Source organism: Pezoporus occidentalis, unplaced genomic scaffold (assembly GCF_034315485.1).
Source record: "Pezoporus occidentalis ecotype Australia unplaced genomic scaffold, CSIRO_AGI_Poc_V1 ctg63, whole genome shotgun sequence".
Lineage (NCBI taxonomy): Eukaryota > Metazoa > Chordata > Aves > Psittaciformes > Psittacidae > Pezoporus > Pezoporus occidentalis.
The window spans coordinates 5,499,492-5,515,038 of NW_026915977.1; the positions used below are offsets into that span (position 1 = coordinate 5,499,492).

At 43.0% G+C, this 15,547-nt stretch overlaps 1 protein-coding gene across 1 annotated transcript in view; it reads right to left on the minus strand.

Annotated features, from left to right (window-relative positions):
• The window catches only part of COL4A6 (collagen type IV alpha 6 chain), a 122,335-nt gene that overhangs the window by 12,253 nt on the left and 94,535 nt on the right, over nucleotides 1-15,547 (minus strand). Inside the window, exons 19-31 of the mRNA XM_062640162.1 lie at nucleotides 14,936-15,046; nucleotides 14,009-14,158; nucleotides 12,368-12,472; nucleotides 11,300-11,460; nucleotides 10,394-10,573; nucleotides 9,640-9,823; nucleotides 5,888-5,959; nucleotides 5,353-5,460; nucleotides 4,010-4,231; nucleotides 3,604-3,765; nucleotides 1,452-1,622; nucleotides 614-757; nucleotides 231-356 (exon numbers count right to left, since the gene is read on the minus strand). Coding sequence (XP_062496146.1) covers nucleotides 231-356; nucleotides 614-757; nucleotides 1,452-1,622; nucleotides 3,604-3,765; nucleotides 4,010-4,231; nucleotides 5,353-5,460; nucleotides 5,888-5,959; nucleotides 9,640-9,823; nucleotides 10,394-10,573; nucleotides 11,300-11,460; nucleotides 12,368-12,472; nucleotides 14,009-14,158; nucleotides 14,936-15,046 — 1,896 coding nt within the window. The remainder of the gene's footprint in view (nucleotides 1-230; nucleotides 357-613; nucleotides 758-1,451; nucleotides 1,623-3,603; nucleotides 3,766-4,009; nucleotides 4,232-5,352; nucleotides 5,461-5,887; nucleotides 5,960-9,639; nucleotides 9,824-10,393; nucleotides 10,574-11,299; nucleotides 11,461-12,367; nucleotides 12,473-14,008; nucleotides 14,159-14,935; nucleotides 15,047-15,547) is intronic.

The following is a 15,547-nucleotide window of genomic DNA, read 5'->3' on the forward strand; positions in this document are numbered from 1 at the left end:
AAGCTCCCCTTAAGGAAGAGGAAGGATGGAATTAGCTTTGCAGAACAGAGCCTCAAAGCAAAAGTGTTTTCTCAAAATTCAGAACTGCCATAGGCAAATCTTGCTAGAATGTGAATGGCAGAACAGAAAACAGTGCTACTGCAGGCACTGTCAACAGCCAGACCACACTGCAGTGAGAACAAACAGTTACTGAACAACCAATACCGGCAAATAACTGCAACGTGAAATACCTCTAGGCCCAGGGAACCCTCCAAGTCCAGCTAATCCAGGATCTCCTTTGTCCCCTTTGAATTGCAGTGCCTGTTCTGGAGGCCCAAGGACTGGAAGACCAGGTGGACCCACATCACCTCTGTCACCTGAAGAAATAAGTGAGGAAATCTCCTTGCAAAATAATCCAACATAGACAGGGTACAACACTAGCAGCTGGCAGACAAAACCAGAACTTCTGTGTCTCCAGATGTGAATTCACCAGTAAGTGCTCAGCATCTTCGGCAACCAGGCCAAAGTACTTCACCAGGAGAAAAAGAATACATTATCTAGAAGAAAACATCAAATACAGAAGGAGGCGGAAGGGCCTCCTAAGTCCCTCTCTGCACAGCCACCTGCTTCTCACCTTTTTGACCTTGAAGTCCTACAATTCCAGGGCTCCCTTTTCCTCCAGCTGTGCCAGGAGTTCCTTTAAACCCATTCACACCAGGGACACCAGGCAGGCCTGGCATGCCAGGGAAACCAAGCAGGCCAGAGGACCCTTTCTCACCTGCACAGGGAAGTTGAGAAACGGAAAGGGAAAATTAGTTCTTCTGGTACACTGCACACTCACCTGGCTGGCAGGTGAAGGCAGCATGGGGCTGGCCAACCACCGAATGCTGGGTGGTAAAACTTCATGGCACAAGCACGTAACAGCCCCTTCTTCTTACAGGTCTCCAAATGATGGTACTTTTGACCTGCGCTTTCGCATTCACCTTCGAGAGCCTGGTCCTGTTTCCACTGGAGACCAAAACCCAATTGATTTCCAGTCAACATGCAGTTACATAGCCCTACTGCTCTCCCCCTCAAACAACTCCGAATTCTCCATGTAGCCAACTACTGCATTGCTGCTTAATGACCATGCAGACAGTAAGGCTGTACTTCCCATTTGCTTTGTGCTTCATTCTCTCCCTTCTATACATTTTGTTTAGTGCTTGTCTCTTCTTCAAATTTCTTGGTTTTCTACCTTGATTTACACAATGCTTTTTCCATAAGGGCCTGAGGCCTTTAAGATAGATCTCCTTATGACCATGATTCGATAATTAAAGCTATCATTTGTAATTCATAACTCAGCAGCAAAACAAATACCTTCCACCACTAGTCGGGATTCTCTTCTGACAAGTTAGGCCTAAAATCAGTATTAACAAGGTTATTTTTTCCATGGGCCCAGTAATCCCAGACTACCTCCATAGCAGAATACATACCTTTTGGCCCAGAGAAACCTGGACGCCCATCTTGACCAAAAGGCCCAGGTGGCCCTAAGAATCCTCTTTCCCCAGGAGATCCTGGAGCACCATCAAGACCTGGGAAGCCTTTCATACCAGCAGGGCCTTGTGGACCTACATCCCCCATCAAGCCTTTGATTCCAGGAAGCCCTGAATCAATCAACAAGAAAGAACTCAGTAGATTACCTCAGACAAGCAGGAGGACAATATGCAGACAGCTTCTCAATCTCTTTAAACACAGCACTGGTTTAATGACAAATCGACCTTATGGCACATGCAGCCTACTAGAAGGCATAAAGCTTAGAATTGCAAAAGCATTAGTCATCTAACAATAAAATACCTAGGAAGAGGGTTACTGCCTACATCACTACACAACTGGCAAGAGCGAAACCCCTTATGGTGTGTCCATTTTTGTCTCCTTTACCAGACCCTAAACTGTAGCTCACCAGTCTTACCTTTATCATCAAGGCTGCCAAACCAGAATGGGGAGCATCACTAATGCCAGCTTCTGCTACCTGCCCCATCCTCTGGGTGATCAGTTGGAGAGGCTTTTTTGAACAAGTTTTTTTTCCACCTTGGTAGTTGAAGCATAGATCTCAACAACAAATTGCTCACTAAGCGAACAAGCCTCTGGTTTTGCTGTCACAAAACCAACACCACACACACTGGTTTGCCTCTAAGTGTTTCAGAATGTTTCTAGCTGAAGCTTTGTAATGGTTTATCATTTTGAAGAAAGGCTCAAACCATTGAAAACAGAATGCTCAGATCCAAAAGGAGGAAGAGAAGGAAAAATCAGGTGTCTTCTGGAAAATGGCATTCACAGCTTTAGCACCCAATATGTGAGCTTTGTTATACTCGGGGCTTAAATGCTTAAAGCTACAACCAAGCAGAAGATGAAATGGCTGCTTCATTTAAGACAAAACACACACAATTCAAATCTGTACATATTAAAGATTTCCTTATAAGCTTCAGGCTTTGTTACCGTCTGAGCATTCTCACTACAATGGTTCTTTGCCTGCTGGCTTGATTAGCAATAATAAGGGGTATCACCTATAGTCAATGCAATTCTTGTAGCATTTAAAAGCTAGGTTGTTAGTCCATGAGCTTTTATGCTACACTGCATTTTCTCACCTTGACAGCCTATGTGAAGAACCCACAACCAAACAGTGTGACATCAGAAATGGAGAGTTGATGATAAATGGAATAGAAACATGGTGAAGGAAAAAACAGACAAAATATGTAAACAGAAAGAACAAGGGTACAAAAGAAATTAATGATTCAGAGAGACAACAGCTGCAAAAAAACTTCATCATTTAGAGTTTACCATCCTAGCAATGGGAGGTTTTAAAAGCAGTTGAAGGAATGTCCTATATAGCAAACACTCCAAAAATGTAAAACAATGGAGAGGCAAATGGAATGTCAGTACCTAAATAATCTTTAAACCTCTATGATTTTCATCTCATATGACATATGACTGCTTTCATTCCTTTGCTGTCACTGTGCTCCAGTACTGTCATTCTGCATGTCAGAACAGACAAGTTATGTCACAGATCATTATCTACTAATTCCCAGGTCCCTCTTTGCTTGGTTCTCAAGTCTTGCCTATATTGTCATCATGAAACACTTCAGTCAGTGCAGCTTGAGCAATACTGCTGAACTCAAGTGGTGGGGTTTTCCCCCCTAAAAATGAAGGGAAATAGCTTTTTCTTCTGCCCCAGAAAAGAGAAAGAGAGAGGAGACAAGTGCTTATTCTGCTGAAGCCAACGATTTTTCAATCTATCAGAAGTCACATTTCAAGCAACCTCATACATTAGATGTGCATCGTCAAGAAAATGGGAAATAAGAATTAGTCAGTGATACAGCAGCCAGCATGTGAGAGCAGAGATGTTCAAAATGTGAAGACATTGAAGATGCTTTCTCCTGCCTTTCTGCTGTACTTCTTACAGCCTTGGGGCAACTCTTCTAGGCAGGAGCTGTCCAGCAGTCAAGAGGCGAAAGGCTCTAGTTCTGCCTTCTATTACCCCTGACCAGATAGGAGCTCACTCCTAGCACATACCAAATCTCTCCCACACTTCCTCAACATTACAGCATTCATCTTAGCTACTTGTCTTCATTTGAGGATGTTACATACCTGGTGCTCCTGTAAGGCCAACTGACCCCAAGGGTCCTGGTTTTCCCTTAATGCCAAAAGGACCTCCAGGACCAGGAGGTCCCCGCAATCCGGGGACACCCACGTATCCTGGATTACCCTGTTCTCCTTTAATACCCAGGAGGCCTGGTCTGCCATCTAACCCTGGGAACAGAGAGGTGGGAGGTTACAGAACAAATAAAACAAAATTCACACTTTTAGTTAAAAACTGAGTTTCAATAAAAGCGTTTAAGTTACATTAGATTCAAAGAGAAAACTAGCAAACTGCCACCTGTGAGCAGATTAGAGGACACCAAACACAGTATCTTAAAGAGAGGTAGGAAAGAGGAAAGCTTTCGGATAGGGAAACGGCTTGATATTCCCAGACAGATGCAGTATCAGTGTTTACCTTTTGGTCCTGGAAATCCAGGATCACCTGTAAGCCCTTTGTCACCTGGGTGTCCAGGTCGGCCACGCTCTCCCAGGGCCCCACTGTCAGCACCAAACACATCTCCAGGAGCTCCTTTTGTCCCAGCTAAGCCTGAAGCACCCATTTTCCCAGGGAAACCATCTGTTCCATCCAGCCCTGGAAGTCCCTGTGGGCCTTGCTCTCCTCGAGGCCCAGGGAAGCCTTAAAGAGAAAACCAGAAAATGTCACTCAGCAGAAGTGCAGAAGATCTGCTTCCCACTGCATCTCTAACACCAAACTCAACAGCTTAAACATTTATGGGCAAGACAAACTTGTTTGGAAAGTTGCAGAATGTTTCGGTACCAAATTAGAATCAGTAATTGGTGACAGAAAGTGATGAAACCGTTTAAAACAGCTTTACAGGCTTGGTTTCACTACATGGCAGATTGGGCACAAAGGACAAAAAGGAGGAAGATGGCCATTTCAGGCTACGGACAGGCAGTATCTCACTACCACTATCAGCCACAAAAGCTGCAAAGAGGTTATATTCATCTCTTTCTAACTTATTCATCACTTTCTAACTTATTCATCACTTTCTAACTAGCTTTCTAACTCTGTCCTCTGTGCCAGACAAGTTCTGGCTCTGTGCAGCAGAAGACACTGGCAGCCTTGGTAACCAGTAGGACAGGAAGTGCTCTCACTGTACTGGGCAGACACTAAACTGCACTGCTGTCTGCATGTGCCACGCTGCTCAGGGGTTATGCCATGAAATCAGCAGCCTCATTACGATGCCATCTCCCTTTGATAAAGTGAAAGGATAAGTGATTTCTTCAGCCATATCCAGAGAAACCTGATGGATACACAGCAGCCGGGCTTTACGATGCTTCCCTCACCACCTCAGCTTCTTGCTCTTGATTTACACAATCATCAAACTTCCCACAGCTAAAATGAGCCCAAACACTGTGTGCAGTGTGCCTTTACCAGAGTACCACATGGCTTAAACAAGTGTTACATTAAACTTGTAGTTAACCTGAACTACAACATAGCACATGACTATGGTCCCTGAAGAAACAAACTGTGCTGCCTGCCCCCTTTCCTTCCAGCAGCAATGTAATAACGCTATAGGCAGGTAACAAGTATCTTGAATATTACTTTGGTTTTTTTCCAAGCTGCAACCATTTGCTTGCAGAGATTGGATTTGGAAGGAGCACAGTGGAACTCTCAGTGGAGCACTAGGAATGTACCAGGCAGAAGAGTGGCCTAGAAGGTCACACAACTCTTTTGACAGAATATTGTACACATTAATCAGACAAGAAAAAGAACTCCAATAACATCCCTCTTACCAGGTTCCCCTTGCAAGCCTACTATTCCTGGAGACCCTGGTTGTCCTTTTGACCCATGTACTCCAGGTTGGCCGGGAATGCCAGGAAAGCCTTTGATGCCTTTGGGACCTAAGGGTAAAAATATATTAATAAATAATATTAATGAACAAACAGTGGAAGACAAATGCACAGCACAAGAAAACAGGATCAAATCTTTCCTGCAAAGCTAGCACTGAAAACACTTACTGGATACACAATTTAAGCTAAATAAAATGTCTCAAAGCTAGGGCAGTTCCATCTGCTACACACACACAGAAGGAGAGGGGTTGTGTTCAGGGGCTACTAGAAAGGGAAAGAATGGCACAGTCATGATGATCCTCCACGGGATTTAAAACCAGTCTGAACAACAATAACAACAGGAAAGAACATGGTTGCGCCAGTTAACTCTCTGGAATAACTATCACTCAGAGGAGATTAATTAGCAGGTATTTTCTTCCTTGAGGAATAAGTGCTTCCTGGTAGTCAGCCAGTGCCTTACAATCAGCTTGTCCCCTACCTGGCAATCCTGGGAAGCCGGGAGTCCCTGGGGGCCCATATGCTCCAGGAACTATGCAGGGCAAGGTGATACCTGAAACAAAGAAACACTGACCTTACACACATCCCCTTTCAGAGAGACTGTTGGAAGAGGAACATTCAGATCCAGATGTTTTTTGCAGGACATATCAGAAGTGGCTGTGAGTGAACTTACATCAAACAGTGCTCACAGTTCAAACAGGTTTTTTGGAACCTGGTGAATCTCATCCCTACTACTTACTGGCTTACTGCATGACCACTGACAGGTAGCAGCTACTGCTGTGGACTACTTGTAGCATGATATCCACGGCTCCTACTCAGCAACTGGTCCTCTCTGTGGTAGGGGCTGGGACTCAGAGAGCTTAAGACTTTCACATGAATGGCACATGCAAGGTAAAATACGTATCTAGGGAATATAGACGGGTGTTTAAAAAACCTGTCACCCAAGAAGTTTAGGCCAGAGAGATGCATGCATGGAAGCTGGAATAGCAACGGGTTTTATTACAACTGTACTCAAACTGCTTCTTCCACAGTGTGTCAGACTGAGAAATAACCACAAGACTTAGAAGTTTATTAGCAGCAGATAAGGCTCAGCAACTGCAGACTTCCACCTCTCTGTACCAGCAATGCCCCTTCAGCAGAATGGAATTTATGTGGCATTATTACAGTTGCCAGCACATCAGATTTACCCGAGATCTCAAACACTTCCAGCATTCCTCCTTGCAGGTCACTGACAATTTCAAGCCACATTCCCAGAGTCACAGAAATGATTATCACAAAACCTGATCTGAGACTGTGAATCATGAAATGCTTCCAGTTACTTTAAGAGAAGTCTGTGTGAGAACTAGAGAATTAGCTCCTATGCTGTAACAGCTGGCTTAGCCTTAAACCCTCATACATGTACTAAAACTGAATCTAAAGGACTTTAAAAGCTATTTAGAGAGATTACATACAAAAGATGACTATGAAAGCACATCTGGGGAATAGAGGTGGGTTTTTTCATTACTCTGAGCACTTCCATATGCACAGAGAAGCACCTGCCTAACTGCATTGCTGCCCAGTATATGCTAACTCACCTCTGGCATTAACCACAAGGCTGATTAAGGATGAGATAATCACGTATCACAGACACATTGTTTCCCATTTCCTTACAGCTCTCTTTGCAGGATCCTTCTATTCAAGCCCCATTCCCAGACTGAGAAGCAAAATTTAATTCATCGAGCACTCCAAACAGTGACTGCTTTCAGCCCTGAGGAGGTCACCTGCTCTAAACCAGGCAACATTGCGAGTATTTCTTCCAGCACAGCAGCACAAGTTAAACATTTCTGTTCAGAAAAGATTAACGTTTTCAGTTGATTAACAAATTTTATTCATCAAAGACCCTGAGTCAAACTATTTCCTAGCTAAATCCAAACAAATCAGTGCACTAGGTTCCACTGTCCATGTTGCTGACAAAGATGTTAATCAGCGCCAGTCCCAATATCAACCCGAGGAACACCACTTGTCATTGATCTACACTTGGACATCAAGCCATTGACTACAACTCCAGTCCAGCCAATCCTTATCCACTGAGTGCTCCATCCACCAACTCCATGTATCTCCAATTGGAGACAATGGATTACTTGAGCAACAGATATTTCATGTGAGGATAACTGAAATGCAAATAGGGCTGTTTCCTTGTGTGCTTTGCAAAACGATGTAAGCAAGGCTTAGTTTAAAATTACACAGGGAAAAGAGTGTTGCCCAGCTACTGAATACCCTCCCTTACCACAGTTTACACAATACTATCCCAATACCAAGCAAATGAAACAATTACAAAGAAATCCTGTCAGACATAAAAGCAAAATATGGGTAATTCCAACATTTTTAAGTAATCTCATAAGACCAGGTAAAATTAGTCTGGGTTTTTACAAAATACTGAGTTAGACCATCCCAAAGCAAGGCTATTTCACCCCAGTTTAACACACGTGGCATGAACTCAAGCAAAATTCCTCAGTGGTATCTTTGACATGGTAACTTCAGTAGGTCACAGCCTCTTTTTAAGTGTCTTTCCTCATTTTCATGATAAGGCCTTTCAGTCTGAGCAGTATAAGAAATGATTATTTCTTCAACCCACACACATTTCTTTAATATTAGATGAAACTTACTACATCAAAGGGTCTTTTAATGTATGCAAATTATTTCGTAGTATGGAGGGAATGATGCATTCACAAGTTTTCTTACACATTTCTATGGAGGTGCAAACTGAACTGGCTAATGACTTAGTCACACTTTCCCACATCCTTTGACTATAGATACTCTTCTACAAAGGACCATTCAGTGCTAGCAAAGCTTTGATGTAGCATTCATAATAAGCTGGCTTCTGATGTGCTTCTCAGAATATCTAGAGTTCATATCACGCATAGAGCATTTTACTTTTATTTATCTTATAACGCAGTTTTAATTTAGGTGGATTTTGTAGGAGGCAATTTACCAAACAAAGATGTATGCATTCATAGCTATGAATTAGTAAAGCCTTTAGCATTTAGCATGTGACCTGAAAAAAAAGCTTATGCAGACTGTTCCAGGGGGACATTAATACTAGCTGTCTCCTCACCCCATCCTAACAACAACCCAGCATGACACTGATGTGAGGTAACACGCCACCCAGCATGTCTGTGCAACCTTCCCAGTGCTATTCTGGCCTCACTCTCTGGGTTTAAATTCCCTCCACCAACTCCTCATACTGCCACGGTCTTACTGCCAAGGTTTCTGAATTCAGAACATCAGTTTACCAGCCCAGAAACCAATGCAACAATATTATGCTTGCAAATATATTACTGATTCTGCACTATTGATACTGAGAGAATTATGAATCTAGAAGCCAAAGTATACATAGAATGGAAAATACACTGAAAACCAGCAGCAGCAAAGAAAAAAAAATACTGTTTATCTTAAATTACATTTAAATGGCTGACATGGAATCAAGACATTAGGTCTTGGTCTCTGTAGTAATTTTGTTAGGAAAACATTTCCCATTAATGTTTAGACATTTGATTTTGTAAATCAAATGTAAATCACTTTGAGAATGAAAACAAAACCTTATCAAACCTGTATTTACTTATCACTTGTCATTATGGTATGCTTTAGGTACATGGAATGACGTACCAACTGAGCAAGCTGTAGTGCCTCAGGAAGCAATCAGCTTCAGTCATAACTGAACTCCCCCCAGCCCGGCTTATCCTGACAATGTTTCATTCCCCAATGCCTGTTCATACATACAGTGTGCTACAGTTTAAAGAAATCTGGAGCTCTTCCTATTTCAGTAATAGTTCTGAACTGAATAGCTCTGAACTGAATAGTTCTGAACTGAACTATTACAGCAGTTCTGAACAATGCTCCCCAAGTCTCAGACACCAGGGAGTCACCAGTTGTACCTAGGAAGTAGGTTGTGCTGTTAGTGCTAAATGGTGCTCCAGCAGTAGGCAGTGGGTAGCTCCATCCAACACCGAGTATTTGAGTACCATTTCAGTATTTGTTGCTTATTATCTGTGTCCTCTTGAGCATGACAACTTGAGAAAGCTGTGACTGCTGTGTGAGGTCTGGGGAGCTCACAAACCAGTTTCAATTAATTTAAAGAGAAATCTTTAACACAATCTTCTGGCCTGGGTACAAGCACAGCAGTAAGCCAAGTGCCATTTGACTTGTAGCAGCTTTGCACCTCTCCAAATTAAGAGCAGACCCAGCAACACCTACCTGGAGGGCCTGGAAGACCTGCTTGTCCTGGAAGCCCATCCACCCCTGGGTCACCTGGTGGCCCACGGAGTCCACTGGCACCTGGATATCCAACACCAGGAGAACCAATTTCTCCACGATGCCCCTTGGAGCCTGGTAATCCTGGCAGTCCTTTTTCACCTGGGAAACCTAGCCCACCATCACCCTGTGCGCAGCAAAGACAATGACAGCTGAAAGTCAAAGAGATGCAAAAGGATACCACAGCTATCATTTTAACTGGAGTTTAGCTGGTTCTGTGCAAGGTTCAGATGGGCCTGGGAAGGTACATGGAAGCCACTGTACATTATCCATCATTATTTCAAAATGCAGGAAAACTCAGTGACTATTAAATATAATATTTTATATTGGTTTTGCCAAAATATAAATATTACATATTCTGAAAGACATTTAATTTCTTTTTAACAAGAAAGATTCTGGTATGATTTTTTTATTCCAAGATTTGACTCAGAATTACACCTACAGTTTCATTCATTTTTTAGGACACAACATAAACCAGCACTAGGGTCTACTCCAGTACTGGAAGTTTATCTTTTGAGTGGGCAGCCAAAGGCATAATGAATGCCAATTATTAATCCTGACCAAGACAAATCTGTGCACAGGGACTGTGAGCTTTTTATGTATTTGGAGACTTACCACAGGCTAATCAGGCCTTTTCTATTGTCTCTGATCCTTATGTGAATTCTGAAGCACTGCTGCTAAATCAGTGTGAACTTACTGGAGGGCCTGGTGGGCCTGGCAAGCCTGGAAGTCCATCCCTGCCAGGGGTTCCTGGGATGCCTGAAGGTCCTCTGGGTGCTGTTGCACCGCGGTCCCCAGGAGCACCTCTGCCTGTTGCATAGGTCGAGTCCCCTTTTTCTCCCTTAAGGCCTGGAAGACCTTGCTGACCAGCTGAAGCCTACAGACCAAAAGATAAACCAACAGGAATATGAACGTGCAGAGAAAGCACTGAGTCTTCTTTCCTGTAACTTGGTGTGCTGCATTTACTGATGTTGATAAGGATACTCCGAAGACAAAAGACTGGTATCTTTATGGACTATGATTTTCAAAGTAAACACTGCCAGTGAGCAATGCTCAGCACTTTGGAAAATCCTGTTTGTTATGGGTGCCGTTTCATAAAACCACAGCTCAACTCTCACTAACACACATAGCATACAGCAGTTGAGAAGAAGACTGCATCTAGGCCACAGTTTTTACAGCTATGAGCAATAATGTGGAAAGATCCCACCACTTGATTTTCCAGGTCTTCTCTCCAGGCAGTTGTAGATCTGCTTCCCCAGCCAGCCCTTATTTAGGAAGACCCTGGGTCTAATCCATGTATGTCTATTAGCCAAGAAGCCCTGAGGTGAATAACGGTTACTGCTTTTCTCTTGACTGCTAAACACACAGTTCTCAGAACTTAAGAACAGCTTTTTCTCCCATTTTTTACAGGTGAGAATTTCTCTCCTTTCAGTTTCTTTTCACAGATCAGTTCTGGTTTGTCCTTTTTCTTTTTTAAAGATCCAAACAAGAAATTATGCTAAAAACTGTGTTCTGCTTTAACTACAATCAACACCTGCAATTGCGCAGGGGCACTTTTCCTCCTCCAATTCATGACCAACAATATAAACTCTTCCTGCCTTACCGGAGGGCCTCGCAGTCCTGGTGCACCCACACTGCCTGGGTCTCCACCAATGCCTTTAGCCCCTGGCAAACCAGGGCTTCCTGATGGACCTGGTGGACCTGAGATGCCTTTGAGACCAGTTCTTGTAACTCCTCCATCACAAGCACAATCACCTGGCTCTCCTGGAAAATACAGTGAACACCCCAAATTCAGTTTCATTTGAATAAAACTCCTTTTCAGTTGCAAGAGCTCCAAAAGCAGTATTTCATTCCATTAGGACAAAGCCATTCTCATATGATTTGATTTTGTGCGTACTCTGCTCAGGTGATGTGTCAGGCAAATGGAGCCCAGGTTTTGTCCAGGTTAATTTCTATGCAATGCCTACCATCAAATCAACATTTACAGCATCAACTTCAGCACTTTTTTTACCTCTTCCCAAAGGTTTAGACTCTCCTAAACCCATCAGTCTCCTAAACTGATGGGTTTAGGAGAGTTTTAGGACAGAAGTCTTGCATGTTTTTAAAAAGGTTGTATGTTAAAGAAAGCAAATCCATACTCCCACTCCCAGTAGGTTACAATAACCTTCATCTGGATGCATTTGTGTTTCCCTGAATTGTAACTGGATCCAAACAATCACAAAGCACAGCGCTATCTGCATCATCATGGCTTTTGCCACTGGTTCTGTCACATGCTGGGACCCAAAGTCTCATCATTTTTAGGACAGGGGAGAATAAAATTAAGTTTCTCTGTCACTTCCAGCCTATACAGCAAAAAGCAGTGAACAAGATTTTATTTCCAAGTCTCATTACATCTTATGACTTTAAAGTACAACTTACTTGGCTAATTTTCTGGGTATGTTTATCTGCCATTTGCCTGAGCAGAGTAGGAAGTAGGAAATAGATTTTTGCTGGGAGTGCTGGGCACAACTCTAAATTGTAAAGGCTGTTGGCTCTTTTAATCCATCTCAGCCTCCTGTGATTTGTCATAAAGACACTTCCACCTCATCCCTTAGGATATTAGCCACATGTAAATACCTTTCTGAGGCCCAGTGACTGCTAAAAGGCTCCTTCCAAAACACGAGTCAATTACCTTTATACCCTTTTGGACCCAAAGCTCCTGGTAGCCCTCTTTGTCCAGGTTCCCCCGGGGCCCCAGTCCTTCCATCCAGGATCGTGTCAGGGGGGAATGAAGGGCCTATATGTAAAAAGAAGGCAAGCAAAAGCCATGAGAAGGCTGGATTTCCAGCTCATTCATTACTCACAATTTCAGTTATGCAACCAACAGAAATGGCACCAGATCAAACTGCAACTGCGGAAGTTAGATGAGGAGCTGGAACCTGGTTGGTATCACAAGCTGCAGTCCTTTGCCCTGTGTTTGCTTACAGCGTCTCATGCAGAAAAGCAAAAAATGTGGATGCAAGTTTCATTCCTTTACTCCTCCTTCACTGCACTTTAAAGAATAACAGTTGGCTGAAGAACTCACCAAACTGTGAATAGGTTGCATAAAGAAAAGCAAAAGACTCAGTTCATGCAGATGTGCCTTTACAGCTCTGGGAGACAGTGAGACTCATATGGATAGAAGCTGAGGGGACATACTGGTGATTGTGATCACTGGCTATTGCCCTTTTTGCTGGCACAGAAGCTATCACACGTGAGCAATGTCTCTGCTGCTTCTGGCATGGCAGAGCCATCCCCAGGGCTACTACCCTTTAAGCATTAAGTTGCTGCAGCTCAGGAAAGAGACTAAATGGCAAAAAGGTTAAGGGCCCTGTTCCTCACTTTGTAGCTGTAGCATTATTTTCTACATCTGTTTATATGCTGAATAGAATGAAACATGAGCTCACAGAAACAGCAGTGGAAATTGATCTAACAATCTAAAACTACAGGGTGGGAAAACCCTTCCCCTCAGTGACAACAGTAAGATGGAGTGCTGACCAGCACCCATCTGATGTTCCATGAAACAAACTGCAACCATCAGCTAAAACCAGCTACAAGAGCTTTACAGACTCTGCAGAAAAACAAGCTGTATTTGACTAGCAAACAGTTATTGATAAGAGAGCATTTATTTCTTCTCCACAGAAAATCATTTCAGACCATGCTCGTTGGCTCTGTCTGGGAGTATGCCCAATTTTGAAAGGCTGGCTCTCAAAAATAGAACTGGTTGTTTCAATTCAGCTTATGCCAGAGGGTAAAACACAAGGTTTGTGTAAAATCAACCCTTTTAATGTAATACTCAGCTTCTGAGGAAAACAAATCTATGCATAATTAATCCAATCATAAAACATGTAAAAAATGAAAACACATTTCCTTAGGCCTGAAAACTGTCTCTTCAGGCATCCTACCTGACTCCTGGTACCCAAATAACCTACTCACAAGACTAGACATATACCCTAGGTGCTCATAAGATCATGGTCTACTCTTTATCTAAGCCAGTAGGAAAGTACTGCAGACCTTCAATGTCCTCTGTGTCATAACTTGTGCCCACACAGCCTTGTGCCCTGGTCTCTCAGGAAACGCTCCCCCAGACAATAATCAGCTGTATTTTCTTACCTCAGAGGGGTGGCTGCTGATACATATATTTAAAGTTGTGAGTTACGATCACAGTAAGGTGTCAATCAAACATTTGAGATTTACAGATGAATAATCCTCACTGGCAAATAAATAACTTTATAAATTATTGTCCTGTTTCACTCTGAATCCAGCAGGAAAATAGACAATAAAATACACATACGTGGTGATCCGGGCAATCCTGGTGCTCCCGGCAGACCTGGTAAACCACCTCTGCCAGGAGTGCCTGGTAATCCAATCGTTGCTCTTCCTGGTTCTCCCACTTCACCCTTCACACCTGGAATTCCTGGAGACCCTCCAGGACCCATTCCATCTAGATAACAATGACACAACGATCAGCTCTCCATCAGCAAACACATTCTAGTATTTAACGAGTAACTGCTGTGCCCTGAACGGCATTCATGTTGGCACAGAACAATTTATAACTGCACACAAAGGAAAACTCCCTAATCAGAGGCATCAACTGGAAAATCTTCACAGGGCTGCATTTAAGTCCCACTGATCAGTCAGACAATGAACTATATAAGACTGAATTTTATTAATCTTTGAGTGAGATAATATCCTGCATAACACCTAGTCTCTGGATCATTGCAGGCAAGGAGCTCACAGATGACATTCAAGTGAAACAGGAACTTTCACATGAAACCTTCGATGGGACAAACGGGTTCCACCTACAGCATTTTTTTCCTAGGCAAATTGCAAATATGAAAAGTCATTAAAAATATATTTCAAAAACATTTGCTGTTATTTAAAATATAGGAAAGGTTCTGCCAATCAACTAATTTGAAATGGAAATCAAAGAATCAACCTCCTCTGTGTGCTGCTATATCACGTGTTCACACCTGAAGCCTTACTTGGGCTGTAATTATTGTGGGACTAATTCTGCTTCCATTCCACTTGGTTTCCCTGTGTATATTCCTGCCTGCTACGTCTCAAGACATTTGGAGCAGTCTGCAAATCAGGCAGCTGAAGAAGCAGGGAGAGGCTTGCTCCACCAATACCTTCACCATCTCCAGGTCACTACCCAGAGTCTTCTCAGCAACAAACACAGAAAACAGCCTGCTAAGGGCACTGTCAGCAGCTGCTTTACCTCTTTCCAAGCCTGGAAACCCTGGAGCTCCTGGAAAGCCTGGTAATCCACTGATCCCTTCATCTCCTGGAGGACCAGGTATTCCTGGGTTTCCAGGGTCACCCTGGGCACCTATTAGACAAATACAGAAAACAAGAAGGAAAATCTCATGAGAATTTCTGCTGAAAGACTGTTCGGTCAACTACTGATCTCATAGACAGCAAAGGCTGTAAAGCTGTTAGCAGTTGCCTGTTAGTCAACGTTAACAATGGGAGAATTCCTTCTGACCTGTTAGAGGTTGTTTCAAACTTGACTGCAAGTGAAGGAGGAAGAATAGGAGAGATCATACAATTTGTCCCCTTACCTTTATAGCTTCAGAGGCTGTTCCCATCCAGGTCTCATTCAGCTCCGGTGTTATTTAAGCTCATTTTCTCAACAATATCCTTACCACATTGTATGACAAATAGAAGCAGAATGACATTCAGAATACCTATTTCTACGCTACACAAGGAACCCATTTTTCATTGATTGATGGCTTGGCTTTGCGAATGAAGATTTGGGAAGGGCTTTACCCACGCTTACTACAAGCGCAATGATGACTACAAGGGCAAGGTGGGATAGGCAAATCCAGAT